This window comes from Desmodus rotundus, chromosome Y (genome assembly GCF_022682495.2).
Source record: "Desmodus rotundus isolate HL8 chromosome Y, HLdesRot8A.1, whole genome shotgun sequence".
Lineage (NCBI taxonomy): Eukaryota > Metazoa > Chordata > Mammalia > Chiroptera > Phyllostomidae > Desmodus > Desmodus rotundus.
The window spans coordinates 3,491,978-3,507,207 of record NC_092332.1 but is presented as its reverse complement, the minus strand read 5'-3'; the positions used below and the strand labels follow the sequence as shown (position 1 = coordinate 3,507,207).

At 56.0% G+C, this 15,230-nt stretch overlaps 2 protein-coding genes across 4 annotated transcripts in view; both read left to right on the top strand.

The window, feature by feature from the left end:
- LOC139440588 (pseudouridine-5'-phosphatase-like) overlaps positions 1-11,665 on the top strand; it is an 85,721-nt gene extending 74,056 nt beyond the window's left edge. Inside the window, exon 4 of the mRNA XM_071220399.1 lies at positions 11,543-11,665. Coding sequence (XP_071076500.1) covers positions 11,543-11,665 — 123 coding nt within the window. The remainder of the gene's footprint in view (positions 1-11,542) is intronic.
- A 9-nt stretch (positions 11,666-11,674) lies between these two features.
- Positions 11,675-15,230, top strand: part of LOC139440587 (neuroligin-4, X-linked-like) — a 354,500-nt gene continuing 350,944 nt past the window's right edge. For all 3 annotated transcript variants that reach the window (XM_071220389.1, XM_071220388.1, XM_071220387.1), the window contains exon 1: positions 11,675-11,798. The gene's annotated coding sequence lies outside the window, so the exon portion shown is untranslated. The remainder of the gene's footprint in view (positions 11,799-15,230) is intronic.

Here is a 15,230-nt window from a genome sequence, read left to right as displayed (position 1 = left end):
GCACGTGGCAGATATGTCCCCACTGCTGAACCGGATGACGTCCAGATGTCCCCACTTCTGCACAAAAGAGGGGCTCTTACGTGAATGGAGAACATTGTTTAATTAACGGGTTATTACATTACAAGGTCAACGAGACGGACCGAGCTCATCGAACATGCTCCCCGAACTTGCCTACTCTCTCAATGCCTTGGCAGCGTCTTCCTTTCCTCTGACCTTAGTTATTTTATTTTACTTATTTTTTTTTGCCAGTGGATGACTTCTCATGCATATTTCTGAGGGTTTGTTGTCCAACATCATGAAATTAGAAAAGAACCAAAACCGCAGAGCGTCTGTTTGCAAAGGGCACATCCTCCGCCGTTCTCTGCCCGGTAAGCGTGCTCCTTTCCGGGAACACGGAAGAGGTGGTTTCATTGTTTTCCTTGACCTTGGAAGGGTTCGATTTGCCCACTTTGCTCTCAGATATTGTCCCTCTGGAAATGTCTCTGTCGCTGAGAAAGCGAAAATCTGTGCCTTTGTAAAAACGTGTTTGCCACGGGGGGTGGTGACTTTTGACATGATTCAATTCAAATCACATTCCACGGGAAATGGCTTCTGTTTGAGCTTCTTGTGTTTCAGGGAGTGGGGCTGAATGGAACTAAAACTGCGAGGGAAAAAAGATTAACATGTAGGAAAACACAGGTAAAAAAAAAAAAAATAAGGCTCTTCGGAGAGGGAGCAACACATTTCCTTCCAGGACTGAGTGGCATGTACCATGGACAAGTCTTGTATTCAACCAGCGTGGCACCTGTGAAATATTGTTAAAAAGTGAACTACTTCAGACTCACCCAGAGAGCAGGAAGCGTTCCATTTTTCTCCGCTTAGAAAAGAGGTGTCACGCTGTCACTTTTATAAAACCAACCTCCTCGGCGTCCCCGTTGTTGAAACGGCACTTTCTTCCGGTCCGGAGGAATTTGCCTCGCGTGTTGCGTTGGGCCGCCTCCTTCGCTATAAACGACCCTTTTCTATTATCTGATCGCTTTCTTCGTGCGTGTTCTGTTTTCTCACTGATGTGGGGGGTTCCCACTGAGCTGGGGAGCCATCCACGTCGGTTGTGTTCCTTGGGAGTCTCTCCGTGTATACGGCTTACCTTGCCTCGTGCGTGCCAATGCCTTTTATCACGCAGGAGCCTTGTGGTTGTAATGTGGTTGGTGCTTGGTGTCTTTGGAAAACTTTTCCTAGTTCAAGGTCTCCCATATATTTTAATGCACTTTCTTCTAACTGTTTGGACATTTTATGAGTGCTTTTCTACCCCAGATTTTTAAAAGTAAGCACTGTGTCCGTGCTGTTTTTACATAAATCTGCGAGAGCATTTCTTACTGACCAGCCTGCCCGTGGCGCCGGGTGATTTCCCGTCACGTTTGGCCAAATGTTGCGTGTCTGTGATGCCTTCATCTGGGACTTCTTCCACGAGCCCTGTGACCACCCAGGTCACGCTCTTACTGACCACAGTCACTCTCTCAGGGATGCAGGTCGGGAGGAGAGCTTCCTCATCTCCCTTATTCTCCTTCCACGTATCCACACAACAACAACAACAAAAATTGGCAATTGTGAGACACGTACCTTCCCCCCCAAAGAAGAACCTGCTTTTCCTGCTCAAAGAAATACTCTATTGTGATTACGGTAGCTGATTTGCATTGAACGTATATCGCTTCCTGCGAGCATCGTAAACATTGTTAAAGGTACTGAATCTTCCCTGCAGTGCACAAAGTCCACCTGTCCATTTGTTACATGTTTGACCTGCGTCACAAACACGCCCCCTCCTCTGCATAACGGGCGTTATGCATCGTGGTGGGTATATTTTAGGAACTGCGTCGTGGAATTTCTGTGTATTTTGAACATAATGCTTGTTCGATGATGTGTTCGCATTCATTGTTGCTGGTACGAAAGGAGGCAAATTGTTTCTCTTGCATTCAGGAGCTGGGTGGAACCCTGTAGCTAATAGATTCCTTAAAGGTTCTCCTGGAATTTCTTCACAGATAGTTGTCTTGCGTGCGTAACGATCCTTTCTTTGTCTTTTTTCCCCGTACACTCCCCACACCCCTTGGAGCACGTCTGTCTAACTGCCTGGCCCTCCTTCCGGGGTCCCTCGGAGGCTGGCGTGTGGAATGTGGCTTAGGGCTGCATTGCTTCACGTCTGAAAAGGCTCCGTTCCATTGTTAGGGAGTTTACGGTGTGAGGCAGGAAAGCCTCTGCCCCCCGGCTGCTCAGGCCCGGTGACTGCGGGCATGCGTGCCCATTTACCTGACTCACCCACGGCGTCGACCCGAGTTGTCTCCCGGACACACTCACACGGGCTCTCCCACAGCCGCTGGCCAGAGGACGTGGGTACAGTTCCGAGTTCACACCCAGGCTTCGCAGCCACTGCGGGAAATGCAGCTCGTGCTTCGGAAACATCAGCAGGCCTTTAGGGGGACGCAAGGGGGTTCTACAGACTCGGCACCCCGTTTAGGTCTGTGTTCGTCTGGCTCCTTGCTGGTGGCAGTCGGCTCCGCCTGCTACAAGCAGCCTCCCTTGAAGGGGAAGGAGTGGAAGTTGGAAACTTTGGGAAAACTCTGTCTTCAGCCAAAAAAATAGAGTTCAGACAATGCCTCTTCCTTCATGGGTGGATTCTCAAATGTCTTTGGCTCCAAATAGTGCGTACGTCGCAGTGGCGAATCCTGGATCCGTTCCCCGGGGGTGGGCTGGGAGGGGCGCAGGTAGAAGAGGGTAAAGGGGGTGAGTGGTGGTGGACGGAGACGTGACTCGGGGCCGTGAACACACAGCACGTGCTGTGGAATCGTGCACCTAGAGGCTGTACAATGCTTTGGTAACCAGTGCCATCCCAGTAAATTCAATAAAAAGGAAAAAAGTGAGAAAATACACTGAACGAAAAGCCGTGTTTTTATGGAAAAAACAAATACGTGTGTGAGCCTCCACCTGACCTCAGAGAGAAGCCGTTGCCTCTCCGGAGCACCTGCCGCCCGGGTGGGCCTTCTCAGTGGCTTCTGCCTCAGCTGCCCCAGGGCTCGGTCCCAGACACATCTGCCTGGCCTCTCCGTGCAAACCGGCCGCACCTCGGGCCCTGTCTCATTCTCTTCCCAGCCCGCCTCCCCGAATGCCCATCTGAGGTGGCCTTATGAGCTACTGCTCATAAGATCGGTGGTCTGCTTTCTCGTCCAGAACGCAAGTCCGCGAGGGGGGCCATCTCTTCTTGTATTCACCGCACCCTCGGGGTGAGCCCCACGCAGCCGCTGCTTAGTGCCTGTTTGTTCCGCGAGGCAACTGCTTGGCTCGAGGTGTGGGAGGCTTCTGTGCTGAGACCGAATCTTTTGTTCAACTTGTGATAATACAGACATCCAGGTGGATGCTTCAGGACCCAGAACTGGGATGCAGATTCCTCGTTATCCTGCCGCGGTTTATTGTGAGTTCAGAGCCCCGCCCCACGACATTCTGAAGCTCCCACGTGCTTGGCCATCGGCTCTGCTGAGATCTCTTCCCTTTTCTGCAACAAGAGGCAGACACAGAGATGAGCTGGGAAAGGAAAGGAGAGCTGTGGGTTTTCCAAGAAGCTTCTGTGGAGCTAAAGGCATCCCCGTACTTTGAGGGACAGCGCACGGGCAGACGGCTGGCTCTCCAAGCTGCACCCACACGCAGCACCAGCTCTCGGGGGCCCTGAGGAAGACGCCCCCACCCTGGGGACCGTGTGTGCCTGGCTCACCTGGCTGGCTCGCCTTCTCTGCCCGTCAACTGGGCCGTCTCCTCGTGAAGCACGTCCCCAAGGCCTTGCTCTGACTTACCCGGGAACCGTGGCTTGAGTTCCTAGCCGACGTGTGGACCTCTCATTTTCTCCCACACGTGCCTCGCGAGGGAGGAGGTCGCGAGAGGCCTGTGGCGAGGACCTAAATCCGGAGCTCACGAAATACCGATGCACATTAAAGCATCCCATGTGACAAACGGTATTTATTTTGTTTTAGTTCCTTACGTGTATCGGGGTGATGTCGCTTCATAGGATCATGCGTGCTGAGGGACAGAGGTCTGTGACACATCATCTCTCTATTGCACTGGGTGCCCATCGCCCCAAGTGGAATCATCTTCCGTCACCACGTGTGTGACCCCCGTGACCCTTCCCAACCCTCACCGCCTTCCCTCTGGTCTCCACCATGCTCTCGTCTGTCTGCAGCACCACGGCGGGCTTGGGGAGACCGAGGGGGTATGGAGGGTCAGGGCACTGGACATGCGGCCCGGGATGGAGGCACTGCCCGGGCGGTGTCTGGAGGGAGTCCCACCCAGGCAAATGGGGCCAGGGACGCCAGCCAGCAGGGTGCAGGAGGGACAAGCCCATGGGAACGTGGGCGGCGGGGCCCTGGAACTCGCTGCGTGCTGTGTGAAGCCACCGGGCTGCTTTTCCCACGATCACTTGGCTGTGTGAGCCAGGCAGGGATGTTCCTTAATCCTAATCTTCTAAGAGGATGATTCCAGCCGGCTTGGCAAAAAGCCTTGGAAGGATGCCGTCCTCTGCCCATCTCCATATTCCTTTCAAACCTGAGTGCTCTCTATTCAGGTACTGGAGGGAGCGGGCCGCCCTCCCAGGGCCACGTCCACGGGAGAAGCCCTGAGAGACAGCTGGCCCCGCCTCCCCACCGCAGCTCGGTCTGAGTGCACCGGCCCTGCTCAGCGACGTGTGCCCAGTTCACAGGCTGCCGCAGGACGAGGTGTCGGTGGGCAGTCCTTCCAGACGCCCGGCGTTCCCGGGGACCCCGGCCCCAGCTTGCCCCTTGGCTGCTGCCGCCCATCCTCCGAGGCTCACGGGGGACCCTCACGCGGAAGGGAGCCTGGCGGTAAACTGTCCGCAATCAAAGCCATGGGCGCTGCAGACCTAGCTGGCGGCAGACGGCCTGCACAGGGTGCTGGGTGCAGGGAGGAACAGGAGGAGGTGTTAGTTAGCACTTCCTGCCGTAGGTGGAAGAGCCTCGTTCACATGGCTGCGAATGTGACCTGGGGTATGTCAAAACGCAGCTCTTGGATGTGTGCAGAACATTTTCTCTGCCCCTCCCTCCCTTGCCGGGACTCCCTGCACTGGCAGCAGCTGCGTCACGGCCGTGGGCCCCAGCTGACAGCTTCTGGGAACGAGGGACAGACTCTGAGCGCGCACCCCCGGGCTGCAGCCTCATCCCGCCCTGGCAGGGAGACGGGGTGCATTTTGGAAAGTTCTCTCCACACGGTTGTCCCCACACTGCCTGGGGGCCCGTGGCTCCTGGAGCGGGGCCGCGGGCAGTCGGCGTTTCGGAAGAATTCTTTCCGGGCGAGTGACCACAAACGTGACTCAGCTGAGGACGGTGGGGACAACCAGGCCACGCTCGCCTCTGGGCATCGCCCCGTGGGGGGCAGGCGTTTGCGGTTCCAAACTATTTCAGGAATTCACCTTGGTTTCGGGGTGGGAAGCACAGTGAGTGCCTACTCCGGCCGCGGCTGTGGGCAACCCCACTGGAGTGTCTCGTTTGAAAGGAGACGCTGCTGAAAATGAACAGACACGGGGACGTTCGACTCCAACGTACCAGGGACTCGAGATGTTGAAACGGATGACGCACCTCCCCGCAGACTCACTACAGGGTCGTACAGCACAGGGGCAATGCCGCAGGCTAACATCGAATACGTTTCCAACGCTTCCTGAGGCTCCGTGACGACCTGTCCCACGGCTCAGAAAGGATGGATGCTTCTGGAACATCCTTTGCATGGAGCCGTCTACAGCCATCTGCCACACATTTCTCTTTCTTTCGGAATCCCAACCCTCCTTTAAGAATTGGTTCTAGCCCCGGCTGCTGTGGCTCAGTGGGCCGAGTGCCGGCCTATGAACCAAAGGGTCGCCGGTTTGATTCCCACTCATGGCACATGCTGGGATTGCGGGCCAGGGCCCCAGCAGGGGGCGCACGAGAGGCAACCACACAGATATTTCTCTCCCTCTCTTTCTCCCTCCTTTCCCCTCTCTGTAAAAATAAATAAATAACATATTTAAAAAAAAACAGAATTCATTATAGGCTAGCACTGACGTTTATGTAGTTAATCTTTAAAAACTGCTAAAATATACATCCCCAACGCATCACCTGTATTTCGTTTTTCATCTGTGTGTTTAACGGTGGCATGACGTATGTCCACATTATTGTGATCCCGCCACCCCCCGTGTCCACAGCTTCCCTCGACTTCCTGGGAAAGTATGACACCCCGTGCCCGCGCAGCAACCACTCCCCATCCCTGCCCCTGGAAGCCATGCGTCTATGTTCCATCTCTGTGATTTCTCCTGTTCCAGGTGCCACATACAAGTGGAATAGAGGAATGAATGCTCGCCCTCTGGCGTCTGCCCTACTTCACTCAGCATAGCGTTGAAGAGAGCAGCACAGGCCGTCCCACAAGAGGCTGCTTGGGCATAAGCATCCTTTGGAGCTGAAGGCGATAGAGAAGAAGCAGGCACAGCAAGCCAGGCGATGTGCATGCCGCCCTGAGCATCTCCCGTCGTTTCTCCTCACCCGCAGCCAGAGCGGGGCACTGCCGGGTGAGGGGGAAGCGGGGTGGTGCGATTCTTGAGTGGAGCTGGGCCAGGGGCATGAAAAGGGGCCGGCGTGCTTGCGGGCACTGAGAGAAAAGGAAGAATACTAGAGCGCTTCCAGGGAAGGCCTCTGCACTTCCCATGCCCACAGGTTTGCATGAAGGCATGGTTAGTTTCACTATTTCCGCGTTGCAAGCAAACGCTTCAATGTTTCCTTTGTAAAAGACGGTGCTTTTGTCCTGGGACAATGTAGCATCCTTGTACGTTCCTGAGACACAGTGCATTGGATTGCGTGTGGTTTTCCGCACGTCAGCCTCTTGGAACCGCAAAACTGTTTCTTTTTCCGTGCTTCTGAGTTATCACTCTAGTCATATGTTACCAACAAGGGGCCCATTGGTGATAATTTATCGCTGCGCCGACGCCGATCAACTGCCCCGAGAACTGAAGACAAACACGTTTGCTTTCTAAATATAGATACGGAGAAACCACGGGAGAGCAGATAAAGGAGGAAGCACATGTTGATGTTGCACGTAAGGAGGGCCTTGGGCTTCGTTCAGCCTGCAGAGGAAAACTAAGCAGCTCTGGTGGGCATTTGGAGCCTGCGCCTCCCTCTGCGCTGAAGGTCAGTGCTGACGGCCATGTGTACCTCCTCTCAGCACCTCTGGGAGGTGTGGCTTCCCTGGGTCATCCTGTGGGTGTCTGTGGGCCCGCAGACACGGGTCATTCCAAACCTGTATTGGGGAGCAACCTGTAACCTGGTGATGACGTGTCTCCCCCGCCCCCGCCACCGCAGTCTCACTTCGAGACAAACACGCCTTCCCCCTCCACTCGGAGCAGGTGGCCGCCTGCGATGACCACCGTGTGTCCGCGGGGCAGCTCTGGGCACCCACCACCCAACCGAACAAAGCAACGTCCTCGTCACCAGCAGCGGGCTCTTTCCGAGGCCCCCTGACACTTTGGGGGCAACGTTAACGTGAGCAGCTGGGGTCCCTGCAAACATCTGCCGGCTGAGTGTGGTAGGTGGGTTTTATCAGGGGATTTGTATGGAGCCGGCGGCCGCTACTGGGGTGGGCGTCACAGGGAGAAAGCCAGGAAGTTCGAGTGCCAAAAGAGAGCGTTTCGGAAGCTCGGTGACCGTGTGTGCACCCTGGGGTGCTGTGCTGGAGGGGAGGGACCTACCGCGGAAAATGAGGCTCGCTCCCCACCCAAAGGACCGATAGGGGGCGCCCCAGCCCGCCCCTTGCAGTAACAGCTCTGTATCTTTCCTCCCGGTAACAAGCACATGGATGTGTTGGTAGAACAGAACTCATCCTCCAGGCTCCAGTCCCTGCGGAAATATTCCCCCTTCCAGCCGCCAAATTACTCCAATCCCTCACTGCCAGGCTCCGTGACCTACTTTTTACCATCTCTCCGTGCGTGGCCGTCTGCTAGCTCCTCGCTCGATCACGTCCCCCGTGGTGGTGGGCGGGTTTGCGGGTCCGTGCCGATGAGCTGTTGACGTGAGCCAGGGGTCTTCATGAGATTGCGTTTACTCTGCTGGGAAGTGGGAGCCCGGATTCTGCGGGGAGAAGCGGGCCGGGGCATGTCTTGGGCACGGCCCCAGAAGGATTTTGGCAGATGGAGGGTTTGTGGGCATGAGGAAGGCGCAGAAGGCTGGTCCCGGGCTCAGCCTGTAGGCAGCGGGGTTGTCGGGGTGCCGCCCTCTTTCCTGCCTGAAGCCTCCCAGGGCTCCAGAGAATGACCGTCCTGTGCCGGACAGAGTGCAGGAGGCTGTCTTCCACCTGCAGAGGGCGGAGGCCTGCCCCGCCCCGCCCATCCGCTCTGCTCGGAGACAACCGGCCAGCGCCCGGTGGGGCCAGAGGGGCAGCCGTCCACGGGAGGCCAGGTTCCCACCTTGCCGAAGCCCATCTGTGCTCGGGCTCTGCCTACGGCTCACACCCTCTGCGACCTTGCAGAGCAGAGGGTTGACTGTCTGGGGCCAAAGGCAAGGAAGGAAGTGGTCTGTGCGCCCTTTTAAATTATAAAAACGGGCTCTCCCCTTTAGGAGTGCAAGTTTTGATTGGTCTCTACTTCCTCTTTCTCATGGCAGTGGAGACAGGTCAAGGTAACCCGTGCAGACCCTCCTGCGGCGGGGGGGGGGCAAGGAAGAAGGGGGCTTTCCACGGAACAGCTCTTCACTGCGGATGAAGAGACGAGCCAGGGGACAGTCCGTGACAGTTGTGCTGCGTGGCTGAGCACTGCCACCTACGTCCCTGCGCACGGCCCATCTGCTCGGTCTGCCCCTAGGCTGACTCGCGGGGCCCGGCCTGCCCCTAGGCTGACTCGCGGGGCCCGGCCTGCCCCTAGGCTGACTCGCGGGGCCCGGCCTGCCCCTAGGCTGACTCGCGGGGCCCGGCCTGCCCCTAGGCTGACTCGCGGGGCCCGGCCTGCCCCTAGGCTGACTCGCGGGGCCCGGCCTGCCCCTAGGCTGACTCGCGGGGCCCGGCCTGCCCCTAGGCTGACTCGCGGGGCCCGGCCTGCCCCTAGGCTGACTCGCGGGGCCCGGCCTGCCCCTAGGCTGACTCGCGGGGCTCGGCCTGCCCCTAGGCTGACTCGCGGGGCTCGGCCTGCCCCTAGGCTGACTCGCGGGGCTCGGCCTGCCCCTAGGCTGACTCGCGGGGCGTCGCCGGCTTTTCTAAGGAAACATTAAACTCGGGCACATGTGGTCAGAGCCGCTGCCCCGACTTTTGCAGCGGGCCGGCCCTCCCGGACGTCAAGCAACTAGTTGCAAATGAACACAGTGAGCTCCCTTTGTCCTCCGCGTGTGCTGCTCGGTTTTCCTGGGGGTTGTGCGTTGTTAGTACGTCTCGCGCAAAGAGTGCTTTATACCCATTTTGTACCGTGAGAGATCAGGACGGAGGGTCTGACTGTGGGGGTCAGGAACACAGATCCGGAGTCGTTTCACGCTACCAAAACCCGCGTCTCCCCCCTGGGTGATGGAAGGGCCCAGCAGCCCGGGAATGACAGCCACAACACCGAAATACAATGTACCAGGAGGCTGTGTGGCCAGCAAACTCTTGTGTGACTTTGATCCGCCCAGCGGGTCAGATGCGCAGTAGCAACGCCCTCTCCGAGAGAGAGCGCTTCAGAAATGCTGGGCGAACGAAAGCAGGCGGGAGGATTCCACAGGAGACGCCCAGCGTCCACCTCGGGTCTGCACCCCGCCCTTCCCGCGGAGAGCCGCACCACAGCGCAGCCCAAACCCCTCATCCCCTTCCAGCCAGGGGCACCGTTGCTCTCGGTAGTTCCTGAGGGGCGACGTGTCGATGAAGTTGAGCGCTGAGGGTTGAAGAGCCAGTGGCAAGCGGCCTACGCCCGTCCTTGGAACTCAGGGACCCCACAGAGAGGGGGGAAGTGAGAGGGACATTCAAGACTTGGCATCTGGGGCAACAGAAGAAAGACAGATACAATACATCTTCTTCTTCCTCGACTGTCTCTGGTGGGTGGCGGAAGGGGGAGCTCACTTTTGCAAATGTTCCGTGTTGTAAGAACTTCTTCTGATCCATGCCCACATGAGTCCTCCAAACGCCCTCCAATATTTCCCAAGCAGCGTGGGGTACGGCGTCTCCATTCAGTGGTCGCGACCTGTCCTCCTCCGGTAAAGGCAGAGCAGACACAGTAGGTAGACAGTCAGGTGTTTCCAAGAAGTGCTGGACTGGGAAGCCCACCGGACATGAACTTTCAACCACCTGGGGCAAAGCGAGCCCTTCTGGTTGGAAGATCCTTGGCTTGTTCGCGCCCAAGTCACTGTCAGCAGCAAAATAGCTCTTCGTGGTTGCGATTTCAGCCATCTCTTGCGTGAATTGTCATCAACGTCGAACCACCGTGCCGTAGATGGCGCATTTTATAACGGTGGGGAGCAAGCCCCACTTCCACATCCCTTACTGCTGCCTGGTGTTCCTGCCACGGGTTCTAGAAATGTGGAGTGGGGGGCATGCATTTGCCCCCCAAACCGAGATGCTGAGAGGAGCGGGAGGAAGCCCCGCTAATAACTCTGCTGGGAAGGCACGTGGCCGTGAAGAACTGTAGGCAAACCTGGACATCTCCTGACCTGCTCTGCAAGGCTAGGACAGGAAGTAGCTCAGCACGATGACCTTGGCATTGAGACCGGGGAGTCTGCGTCATGCCCCCCTCTTCTGTTCTGCCCTTGTCTTCTCTCTACAGTTACCCGGGAACCCTTGAACACGGGGTGAAGCCCTCTTCCTTATGCATCGTCGATCCTCACGTCCGCAAATCCCTGGGCAGGGGGCCGCCCAGCATGCCGCGCACCCACATAAAACGCCACCGAGCAGGCAGGCTAAGAAACGAGCAGGCCGGTTGCTGACTAAGTGAGTCGGTCACGGAGGGACACGGGTCGGAGCAGGTTCGCAGCAACCCAAGCGCGTGGCTCTGCAGTCGGTGCCCAGACTCTCAGCTCCCGCCTCCCGAGAAGGAAAGGCTGTGGTCTCACTACCGTGTTAGGTCCAATTATATGCAAACGGAACCTTCAAATTGCACAAATCCGTTTAGCGGCCATCATGTGATGTGGAAGTAAACGAACAGAATCGGCATTTGCTGTATGTGGTGGGTGCGTCGGCTCTAGCGTGTTCCTGGCTGCCAGTCAAGGACGCTAAGCTCCTCGTGCTGGTTGCCTGTTGCCGTGGGACACCTTGCCAGCCGAGTATCAGCTCGAAACACACACTGGTCATCACGCAGGTTCTTTGCTCAGGACTTTGGGGGTGGCTGGGACGGACTCTCTGCTGTGGGGTCGGGCGAGGCTGCAGCCAGGGCGTCAGCCGGGAGTGGGGTTTTACCCGAAGGTGGACTGGAGAACATTTACTCTCAACTCACACGCCTGCTGGCAGGATTCAGCTCCTTGCCGATTATCGGACAGAGAGGGTCAGGTCCCTCGTACCGGCTGCCCACACCTCGCCCTCATTTCTTGTCTCACGGGTCTCTCCCTAGGGCCGCCGATCTCCTCGGGAGCCAGTGAGAGAGAGAGAGCGCTGGAAAAACACACGTTACCGCCTCCTGTCACCTCATCCAGGACACGACATTCCATACCCTTCGCTGCCTGTCGCTGGTTAGAATCGAGTCGTCGGGGCAGCCCACGCTCAGCAGGAGGGAGGACGCTGCTGACCTCAGGTCGTGGGCCCATCGGGGGCCACCTGAGGGCAAGCTCAGCACACTCGCTAACGAGGGGAACCCGTGTGTGGTGCAGGTAGGTTTCTGTGGACACACCTCTTCACTCTGCAGGAAGATGGGGGGCCCTGCCCGAGCCGGCAGGCCTCCCCCGTGTTCTGGCGCCTGCACTCATTATGGCCCACTAACGAGCTTTTCTACACATTTCCCCCTGGTCTGTCCCCTGGTGACATTTTAACCGGCACGCTGCTTGTCCGTATGTGTTTCTGAACGCTATACATAGAACGAGGGTGAATTTTCTCACCTCCCGAGAACCAATTATCGTCCCAATTGGGAGATTATTGTCACCGTGAAAAACGCATGTGTAAATTCTGAGCGTAGAGAGAAAGTCATGAGAAAGAAGAGTTTCTCAGAGGACAGGCAGCCATCCATCCGTCCATCCATCCATCCGTCCATCCACTCATTTATCTGCCCATCTAGGTCTTCATCCATTCACCCTTTCCATTCATCCATCCATCCATCCTTCTCCCCATCCATGCATCCACCCCTCAGCCATGCACCCACACACCATCCATCCAGTGACCTGTGCCCCACTTCATATACCCATCTACCCATGCTCTGACTCCTTCCACAAAGGTTTAAGGTGGCTTAGAAGGACACATCAAGTGTGTATAGAAAACAAATACATGAACCAACAGAGGGAGGACGGGAGAACTTGAGCAGGTACCCAGACTGGAACCGGGGACTCGAGGCATTCATAGCCTTCCATGGGGCCCTACACGTCCGCCGTGGGGGCTCTGCAGTAGGTATGTTAACCTGCTGGGCTCGGTAGGCTCCCCAGGTGGGCCCTGTTTGCCCAGAAATGTCTCCTGCCCGGCGTCTAAGAGGGAGACTCCCCTAAGGTATTGACTGTTCCCTCCCCCAAGTATCTGATGGCATTGGAACAGACACCGCAGACACGGGGCGCCCTTGAGTTTACCCTCCATCAGCGTGTGAGGGTGGGGGCCGTGGCAATGTGACGAGACGTGTGGAAGGCTTTCAGGTACCTTCCCCCGGGAAACCCATCGTACGCCTTTGCTGGGAGCAGCATTTGCTGCAGGGGAAAAAAAAAATGTATACTTCCCATGGAGCCAAAAATAAAAACCTCTGCAAGACAGCTAAATATAGATTGCTTCATTACCTCCCAATCAGCGCGGGCAGACTGCGGGCGTCGGAAGGAATCACGGGCCCGTGTGGCCGTGGCGCGGTCTGCAGTCAGAAGGAATTCCAATTACAGCCCCGAGCCCTCACCCTGCACAATCAAAACACAGTTAGGCAGCCATGAAATCCCATTATAAAGTAGAATAATCATCGTTAAGGCTTTCCACCCCCCAGAAAAGGAGGAGCTGGAGGCATGAGGCCAGCCCCGAACCTCCTTCCGAAGCAGGGTCATTATCCTGTGTGGCCTTGCCAAATGTACTCACCCCTCTAGACACCCCAGGTTCACCTTCCAAAGACCTGATTTCGCACCCCCCGCCTGTGCGGTGTTCATCACAGTTGTCGTGCAAGGGCTTTATTCCGTATCTTTATTTTGCTTCCATGGGCTTGCGGGGGTAAAAAGGGAATGTCTTGGAGGAGAAACACAGAGTTCGCAAAAATCCTTGAGCCGTTATGGTCTCCTGCCTGTGCTCAGAAAAGGCCCACATGGGAACCCACCCTCCCCAGGAGAATGGGCCCCTCATGGGTGTTCAGACAAGGGCCAGCTTTCTTTCACGTCCAGCCTAATGTCTTCATGGAGTCCTGAAGTTTGTCTCTTCACCTGGGAATGAAAAAGAAACGGTGCCGTATCTTTTGGGGGCTCTTAAAATGCTTTGAGGACATAATTGCAGTTTCACAACTCCAGGGTTAAAGGGGTCTGGCACGGGGCTAATGGTCCTGAGGTCTCCCCTCTTCTAGAACGTGCCCGAATCGGACCCCTCGGAATATTGTCTTTAACGCCTGCCCCGTGTTTCCTCCCGTCTTGTACCCACAGTGTCCACAGTTACCGAGACCCAATGGATATTCATGAAACTTAAATGAAGGAGCCCTGGCTGGTGTGGCTCCGTGGATTGAGCACGGGCTGAGAACCAAAGGGTCACCGGTTCAATTCCCAGTCAGGGCCTATGCCTGGGTTTTGTGGGCGAGGTCCCCAGTGGGGGCCACGTGAGAGGCAACCACACATGGATGTTTCTCTCCCTCTCTTTCTCCCTCCCTCTCCTCTCTCTAAAAATACATAAATAAAATCTTTAAAAAGACGTCATTGAAGGAATGAGTAGATCAATAACTCATTTCTTCAGACAATGAAAGTGAAATATCCATCCTTCATCTCTGTCAGTTCATACCCTGCTAAGAAAGGGCAAGCGACCAAAGCGCCAGTTTTCAGAGAAGGGGTTATTTCCAGGTTGGCCCACATGAAACTGGTGTTTTTTTTGTAGGTCAGAAACGCTGAGCATCAGCAGCGTGCTAGCATTCGCACTGTTCTGCTGATATTTGGGGCATTTTTCTTTTCTTTGGCGTCACCAGAAAAAAAAATAGTTTAAGATGAGTCAGGGATGTATAAATAGCACCTCGCCTTGGGGAAATAGCTCAGCGAAGATCACGTAGAAAGCTAAAACACTCCCTTTGGAAGTGGGCTCTGGATGAGAGCGTACCACTTCGGCCACCCATGTCCGAAAGAGAGAGATCTTTCCGTTCGTGTTTATGCGGCAGGGCGAGGCATTTCAACGGAAAAAGCAGTGAGTTCGTCTTTCTCCTGAGTTAGCCAGACGAGCTGAAATACATTGAAGAATATGTCACATGTCTGAACAGTTAGTCCTCCAAAGAAGACATACCGATGGTTAGCAGACACATCGAAAGAGGCTCCACATCACTAGGCATCAGGGGAATGAAGGTTAAAGGCACAAGGAGACAGCATCGCACACCGGTCAGAGTGGCCGTCATCAATGAATCCGCCAACAACAGGGGCTGGCGAGGACGCTGGGAAAGGGGAACCTCGTGTGCTGTTTGTTGGTGGGAGTGCGGACAGGGGCAGCCGCTGTGGAAAGCAGAATGGAGAGACCTCACAAACTCATCAGTAGTGTCTGCCTGTGACCCAGCAATGCCACTGGTGGGTATTTATCTGAAGGAAGTGAAGCCACGAACGCGAAGAGATATTTGCACGCCCACGTGCATTGCCCCCTTACTTCCAGTAGCCAACCTGTGGCAGCCACCGCAGTGTCCGTGAATAGACAAAAGCGTTGAGACAACGTGAGCTGCTTGGGATACGCCCAGACCCGCACAACGGGGTAGCGCTCGGCCATAAAAACGCAGGAAATCCTGCCATTGGTGCCAACGTGGACGGACTCCGAGGACATGCGTGCTAATTAAAATAAGTCAAACTAACACAGTCGAATACTGCATGGTCTTGCTTACATGTGGGATATTCAGAAAAAGAGAGAGAGCAAGTGGAGAAAAGGGTGAGCCAACACACAGAAGAGCTTGGGGGGGCAGGCTG